At 40.0% G+C, this 8594-nt stretch overlaps 1 protein-coding gene across 1 annotated transcript; it reads left to right on the forward strand.

The window, feature by feature from the left end:
* Positions 1 to 7929: 7929 nt before the first annotated feature.
* LOC149945219 (P2X purinoceptor 7-like) lies at positions 7930 to 8386 on the forward strand. The gene is made up of 2 exons (XM_090176436.1): positions 7930 to 8162; positions 8221 to 8386. Exons 1-2 carry the CDS (start codon positions 7930 to 7932, stop codon positions 8384 to 8386), a joined length of 399 nt encoding a protein of 132 aa, XP_090032562.1.
* The last annotated feature ends 208 nt before the right edge of the window (positions 8387 to 8594 follow it).

Raw genomic sequence — 8594 nt, forward strand, 5'->3', positions numbered from 1 at the left:
GGATACCGTTTTAGCTCCTTACAAATGGAAATTTGCTTTGGGATTTTACGACGATTTTGTCGTATATTCCGAATCGTTTGACGATCATTTGATCCACATTCGAAAGGTCCTAGAGCGTATAGCCGAAGCGGGATTAACAGTTAACCCGGACAAGGTGCAACTTTGCGCTGACGAGGTGTCGCTTCTGGGCTATAAGGTCGGACCGGGGTACTGCAAGTCAAATCCGGATAAATTTAGGGCTATAGAGGAATTCCCTCAGCCCAAGAATGTAACGGAGTTGCAGCGATTCCTCGGAATGATCGGGTATTATCGGCAGTTCATCCCGAATATGGCGGGAACTGCCAGGCCGTTGTATGACTTGCTCAAAAACGATGCAAAATGGCATTGGGAGGATACCCATACCAATGCTATGCGGGAACTAAGTAGGCAGGTTAAAAACTCGGCGGAGTTGGCACTCCCGGATTTAAATGGAAGCTTTCTCATTAAATGCGATGCGAGTTTAAAGGGCTTAGGCGCTGTGTTAGAGCAGAAAGGCGGGAAAGGGATAGCCCCTATAGCCTTTGTAAGCCGGGGACTCGTATCGGCGGAGCGCAACTACTCGACGATGGAATTCGAATGTCTTGCTGTGGTATACGCCCTCAAGAAATTCCGAATGTACGTCGGGGGTACGGACTTTGTGATCGAAACCGATCACCAAGCGTTGAAGTGGTAACGACACCTTAAGGAGTCTGCCCGCTGGGCCTTGGAGCTACAGCCGTATAATTTCGAGGTGCGATACCGCCCAGGGAAATTGAACGTTGTAGCGGATGCTTTATCCAGGGCCCCTCTCGATTCCGAGAATGGTCAGGGAGAAGCGGTGGTGACGTTGGCGGTTTCAGAGGAAAACTCTTCCAAGGAGTGGGGGCTACCTTTCGACAGGAAAGCCATAATAAGTTCGCAAGTTACTGATCTAGGGTTAGCGAGGATTATCGCTGAGTTAGAGCGGGTTAGAAGCTCTGGGAGTCCGAATACGGCATTGGAAGCCGGGACAGTACTAGATCAGTATATAATGGACAAAGATGGCCTATTATTTAGGTACTTCGCTCCTTGGGATGAGGAGGATGAAGACGGGCTTGAAAATGCTTGGAAAGTGATGGTACCTAAGAGACTTAGAGTACCATTCATTAAGTATTTTCATGACGATGCGCTTGCCGGCCACCAGGGGGTTTACAAGACGTTTAAACGTTTGAAAATCAGAGTCACGTGGTCGGGGATGAAGCGGGACGTTATCAAGTATGTGAGGGGTTGCGGGGTGTGCCAGAAAAGTAAGCCATCCCAGAAGTTAACCCCCGGGTTACTCTCTAGCGTCCCCAGTGAAAGGCCTTTTGAATTGGTAACCGCTGATTTAAAGGGTCCCTACACTCGAAGCGCCAAGGGAAATCAGTACCTACTCGTCATAGTAGATCATTTTACAAAGTGGGCAGAACTCTACCCGCTTAGGAAAATGACTACTGAAAAAATATGGGAGAAAACGTATGAAGTTTTCTGTCGATATGGATTCCCACGACAGGTTATAACTGATAATGCATCCGTATTTTCTAGTAAAAAGTTCAAAAGGGCCTGTTCAGATTTCGGCATTCGCCCTAAGACTACGGCCCCTTATCACGCTCAGGCAAATCTGACTGAGCGGATGAATAGAACTATAAAGCCAATGATAATTTCTTATGTCGAACGACATAAGGACTGGGACGCCCGTCTCCCAGAATTAGGCTTTGCTTTGCGTTCAGGCGAGAGCAAAGAGACAGGGTATTCGCCCGCCGCTTTGAACTTAGGCCGAGAGCTTCGCGCACCTCTGGATTGGGAGTTGATACCAGAGAAAGTTTAGTGCCATGCCTTGAAATATTTGGTAACTATTTATATATTATTATTAATAAAGATTATTTTATAGTGTAACTCTCGTACATGGTTTAGACATAAGCCGACAATTTCCAGGCTTCACACACTATATCCTTCAGATAGTTAACATACGTCTCGTATGTGTTTTTTTGGAAACTTAAAGTGCCTCAAACCGTGTAAAATTCCTGAAATCCACATATTGCCAAAAGCACCCTCTATATCTAAAGATATAAGACTGGTGTGACAAGATATTAAGGCCTTGGCTCTCAATGACGAATCTGAATCAGATGACGACGACGATTGTATAAATGAGACCGCTTGCAAATCTCCCACCTCAGGTGATTCAAGTATACCAAATTTGCCCAAGTTATTAAACTCGTTTTTTGGCCTAAACCAAAATTCATTCCACACTCGTATCGATCACTGGTACATTAAAAACGCTGCAATCCGAAATAACTGATTGTAAAAATCAAAACAACGATCTCAAAATACAAATTCAAGATTTAACACGCCAAAACCTAGATCTAAAAGTTGACTTGGCAAATTCCCGTTGTGGGCCAGGAGTTCTAGACGAGAATGCACATGTCGAAGAACGCGCATTTAATAACGTGGAGGGCTTTTCCCTAGTAAAATATAAGAACCGAAACAATTCGTATTCGCAAGTCTTTAAAGAACCGTCAAAAAACAAAAACAACGAAAAATCTTCCGATAGAAGGTTTTTTAGCACTCTGAAAAGACAACTGCAACGAATTATCCAAATAAGTCAATAAAAAAATTTAGTTGTAGGCACAAAATATTTTGACGTCATCAAAGCTGTTCCGAAAGTCTTCATAGAGTAACCTAAAAATGCTTTGTTCGTTTCACGACTTCCGAACACTTTAACCAACGAGTATCTAAAAAAAAGTCCGGATAACTTCCCTAGGGATTGTTTTATTAACAAATTCGGTGATCAAGTCAAAGATAACCAAGCTACACCTCTATCAACGACACTCGAAACGTATCTACTACACCTAAGGAAATTAGCGACGCGAACACTGAAGTCTTACCTGCCAATGATGGATAATGTAATTAAAATTTTCTACCAAAACGTGCGTGGTTTACGCATGAAAGCGAATGAATTTTTTACAAGCATAATAACCTTTGACCTACCCATATATTGTATTACTAAGATATTTTTAACCCCGGAATATTTAGATATAGGTAACCTATGATATTTTCCAAAGTTTCCAAAAAAAGGGACAAGGTAACTGGAATCGGGGTTCAGAAATGCTCAAACAAAATGGGAAAACCTGGGCATTGTTCCCAAATATTAGGCGAAATATCGTATCTGCTACAGGCTCCCATTTCAAACGATCATTTAGAGTTTTGCTAGTTATTGCCTTACTGGACACAGAAAGTATCTCGGCAGAAATCGCTGCACATGTTGGTATATTTCCTTACGAACAGAAGATTTAAGTGTTTTTAGGGAAGAAGTAGTGGACCTTCCACTAAAATCAGCCAATCGGTTAATTACTTTAAAACCGTGTAGGTGCCGGAACTCTTGTACGCGAGCCGCAACGGTAATCACTGAAGGTGGTAGAAACGATAAAGGTAATCGCGACTAATTATGACTAAACTAAATTTTGAATGATATTAAATTTCTAAATTTGATGATCTTTTCTCTCAAGATCTGTCCCGTTTCCAGTTCCTCTCCGAGTCCCTCGTCCTCTATTTGCCGAGACAAAATCGGAAAGAATTCTTTACATGATATCACTGACATAATACGAAAAACAAAAAATTTACTAAGTAAATGAACTGGAGCCATACTTAACCGATAACGAATGAAACTAGTAAAGCAGAATCATGCTGTTGTCGGCCTCCGCTAAAACAAATGACCGAACGACGTTCAACCAGGCTTTTTGGGTAGTTTATTTCAATAAATAAATGAATTGTTATATATTCGACCTTGAACTTAAAACTGTATCTCGGCTATGTTACTACCCCGTCACATATTAAAACGCGGAAAAAGTAGAAAAGTTCATCACGAAAGGGGGAAAAAAGCTAAACCCTAAAATAAATTAATTTATTATTAATTTATTTTAGGGTTTAGCTTTTTTCACCCTTTCGTGATGAACTTTTCTACTTTTTCCGCGTTTTAATATGTTATTTCATTGCAGTCCATCGGTAGTTCGTGTTAGCTTTACTACCCCGTAGACCGTAATGCAGTTAAAGACAAGGAGCCGATATTACTCTATTAGAATATAGTATCTTGTTTTAAAAATATCGTAACTAGACAGTTTCCCAAGTTTACTAGAAAACCCATTTATTCATTTCATTGAATGAGTATAGTTATTGTAGTAAAATTGCGAAAACAATATAATTTTCAGTGTACAAAAACAAAATATAGACCAAAATGTTGGTGTCAGCATACTTAACATAAAACTATAAGTATGACAGTTCCCATGTAGCACGGCGACGGTTTACCGACGCTGTCGACCTAACGTTGGCCCGCGGTCCTGGCCATTATAGTCGGCGTTGCGGACATTTGAGGGTCGAAATGTCCGCCTAAAATATCGTCGGTCCAACGGATATTCCTCGACGGTTCTTCGACTTTAAAACTTAGTTTAAAATAAAAAGTACAGTTTTATTGGTCAAAAATACATAATTTATAGCAACATTTGAGAAAGAAAGGAGCGCAGTGGTACTTAAAGGGGCTGGCAACCTGTATTGCAGAAGTTTGTGAAATTTGGGTATAGTTGGAATACGAAGTAAGCGCCGAAGCTACATAGAGGGAATGATTCGCATAATTATCGGACCGATAAATTCAAATATGCAACGTAGGTTCCTAGCCCCTTTAAAAGACATCATATTTAAGTTTCGCAAAAAGGGTAGCTCCTACAAATAGAGGGCGCAACAGTTTAAAACGGCGCAAAAATAAGATGGCCCGACGTACTTCAAATGCCTGCGCACGCCTATGATTAAGCAAAGTCCTGCCATCATTATAGTGCCCATTAGCCGTTTTAAAGATTTTAATAAAATTAATTGATTCTAGGTGGCTTTAACTGAAAAAGCATCAAAAAGGAAAAAACTAAACACGCCGTTGCTTCTACTAATAACGAAGCCATATGCATTGCATATACGAGTATAGAAGGCGTTGCATCTACGAGTACAGACGGTGTTACATCTAATAATACAGAACGCGTTCCACCTACTAGTAAAGATCCTAGAAAATAAATAACGTCTGATCGCGAAGGAGAAGGACCAGTAAGTTATAATTTTATAAATTATCAGAGGTCGAACAATTTGTTTAAAATGTAAGATTAATGGGGATGTTAGTGTTACGTCACACGTACTTTACTTATTTAGTGACTAGTAGGATAGTGGCTTCAATGTTTATCTGGTACGTCAATTTTCTTCAGAAATAGGCCACATAATCAATATAATGTTAATTCCGGGAGCGATACCACCCGGGTTTGGCCAACATAAGATTAATTAATAAGCACAGCCATAAGTTTATAATATTGTTACATAAGTATATGACACTTTATAATAAAATAAATAATATAGAGTCGGAATAATTCATTACACAAATTTTTAATATTTATTTACAATGAAATAAAATAAAAACGGCGAACTTTCGGAGCGTGGTCCCTCGTCAAACCAACAATTACAAAAATCATTGTTGGCTTGACAAGGTACCACGCTCCGAAAGCTCGCCGTTTTTAATTTATCCGGGAATAGCTCTCAGTTAAATATTATAGACTTAGGGCAATAGTTGATACTCACGCTATTGTTAAATTTTAAATAACCAAAACAGGATGTACTATCGGATGAAGATGACGAAGATTTTGTTGGGAGTGCAAATATTAATGATGACCTAAGCAGTAGTTCAGAAAAACCTGAACCACCAAAGAAAAAAAAGAAACTGGCTAATCCGAAATCAAAGCCCAAGAATAGGGCCATGGCTGGCGCTACCATTCAAATTGGAGCTGGCACTTACCTAGACCCCGGGGAGCTAGTTCAGCAACATTTAGATGAAATAAAGGTAACTTAAAGGGATAATGAAATAGTAAAATAACCTACTTTCAGTCGATTCCGCTTCCAAAATTAAGTATAATTACGATTTTCTTTCGTTGGAATTATTTAATTTCAATTTTTAATAAAATAAAAACTTTGGTGAAATAGTCCGGAAAAATTCGGCCTAACGCGTCTCGGAATATCGCTGTATTTTGAGTTTCCCGCAGAAAAGTCTAACTTCCAATCAGATTTCTTCAGTGGTGTAGTCCTAAAAGAAAAAAGAACCGGGGCTCTACCTGTGTACGGCCAACTTCGATTTCGCGCGTAATCGAAGCTGACCGTACCGGCCGCTATAAATGTATGTCCAACTTCGATTTTTAGCGTAATCGAAGCTGGCCGTACCTAGGTAACTATTTGAAATTGTCATGGTATTTTCCTGCGTGCAAAATTTATAATAAATTCACACACCCTTTATTAGAGAAAAATGATTTACGAAATAGAAGCAAGGCGCGCCCTGGCAAGTTGAAAAAAAGAGGCAGTGTGTGCCCTGGCAAAATGGAAAAACCAAGGCGGGGCAGCGCCCTGCCTTTGAAAAAAGCACTGGAGCGACGCCCTGGCCTGACTACACCACTGGATTTCTTGAGAGAAATTCTAAGTCGCCATCTGATTGGTAGTTAGGCTTTCCTGCGGGAAACTCAAAATGCTGCGATTTTCCGAGACGCGTTAGGCCCGAATTATTCCGGACGATTTCACGGTAGTTTTTTTTTAAATTCCAAATAAATAATTCCAACGAAAGAAAATCGGAATTATACTTAATTTTGGAAGCGGAATTGACTGAAAGTAGGTGGTTTTACCATTTCAGTATCCCTTTAAACGAATTTTGTAATAAATATACTAGTTGACGAGAACGAATTTTATAAATAATAGAACTTTTTTCAAATATGAAAAAAGCGTATTTATTAGTACAGACTCCCACCTTATTTAATTTAATTTTTTTTTACATTAAGCTGGCTGCAAAAAACGTGAGCTGCGAGGCTTTGGAAGGGTTTTTTATTGAAGTGGCTCCAAAACTCCCCGAGGCGTTATCTATATCGGACCGTAAGTATCCAGAATACCTAAGTCAAATACCCACTTATATTAAAACTAACGGCGCAAATACGTCGACGTCACTTCAGGCAATTTCCACTGGCTAACTTCGGGCGCACCGATAAGATTTTGTCCTAAATTCTCAAATTGCGACTCACGAGCACCTCGTGACGAAACTGACGTCTTGTAATGGCGATCGCTCTGGGATACAAAATGTAGAACTGTCCGGCTACTAATTTGCCAGCTATTTCGGGGCGCTCTCAAAGTTTTCCAATGGAAACTCTATAACAAAACGGTGGTAGCAGTTACGCAACGGTGTCAGCGCTGAGCAAGGGCGTATTTAAGGGGCGGTTGGGTGTTCAAACCGCCGAAATGTTGATAAACCCTCCTTAAATAAAATCCTGGATACGCCCTGGCGCTGAGTGTTAATGAACGCAGACCTTGCGTGGAGGGGCTGATCACTCCCCGTAATCGGTGTACAAGCCTGTAGCTTTGACTGTACTAAAATGATTACGTAAATGATTACAGATTTAGTAAAACCAAAGGCTGTACTCATTTTTGTACTCCCGTTATCGGTGTACAGATTTTTAGGAAGTGGTTAGCCCCTCACCTTGTGTAACCTCCTGCACACGACCATGACGAAATTGACGTCAAATTTCAAGATAGGACGGGATGATGTTCGAACATCGGGAAAATAAATTTTCGGTTAATCGTGGCGACTACACTAGCGTAGCTAGAGGACGGCGTAGGGGGGCGTCATTTTTTACTTGGGTTAAAATAGTTTGAGTGTGACTTAAATTTGGCGTGTATTGAAAGGGGAGGAAAATTCAGAAACCCGCTATAACTATGAGTGAATATGTTAATTACGCGAATACCAGACAAAATGACTAAAATGAATTTTCTAAAACCTTTGCAGCAGATACTGAATGAATGCAAAGCCTTCCTTTTGTTTTAAGTGAAGAGGAAGATAAAATGCCAAACCAAAACTTCCCTTCGATATCTCAGCTTAAAAAATGCGTTTGCGGCCATTGTAGAGAAATGCCTCTCGTAGTGGAAAATGTGTGTTGTAGGCAAAGATTATGCACTACAAATAGAGCCATGTTTCGACTAGTTTGCCTTTACGAACCTATATTGCAAATTAGTATGAGGTTTAGAAACGAAACGGCGATCAGGAGAGGGTTAAATGCAACCACAAACCATTTTAGGTACAGTAAAAAATAAATTAATTTTATTTTATTTTTCTTATAGTACTATTTTTTACAGATACCACGCGTACAGGAACTATACGCTGATGGACTACGGTCGTTTGGGAGTTGGAATTCGGGTGGTGATCCCATCTTGCGTGGTATTAAGAATCAGATCGCAATTCCCCGAGCTAAATGGTGTGTATGAAGGTTTCAAGAGGGGCCGTATTGCTAACGGATATTAAAATATTAGATGAGTTATAAAATGAATAAAAATTACAAAAAATCATCGAAATTTTACATTTTATTTCCTAGAATCTCGTGAAATGCTTTGCCAGAAGTTCGTCATTAGAAGGTTTCTCAATCATACCAATACGTCGAAAAAGCTTTCGAGGATCAGATTGATCGAGAACTCTCGGATTCGATACTTGACCCTTATATTTATAAATATTT

Source organism: Leiobunum rupestre, chromosome 5 (assembly GCF_980474605.1).
Source record: "Leiobunum rupestre chromosome 5, qqLeiRupe1.1.hap1, whole genome shotgun sequence".
NCBI lineage: Eukaryota > Metazoa > Arthropoda > Arachnida > Opiliones > Sclerosomatidae > Leiobunum > Leiobunum rupestre.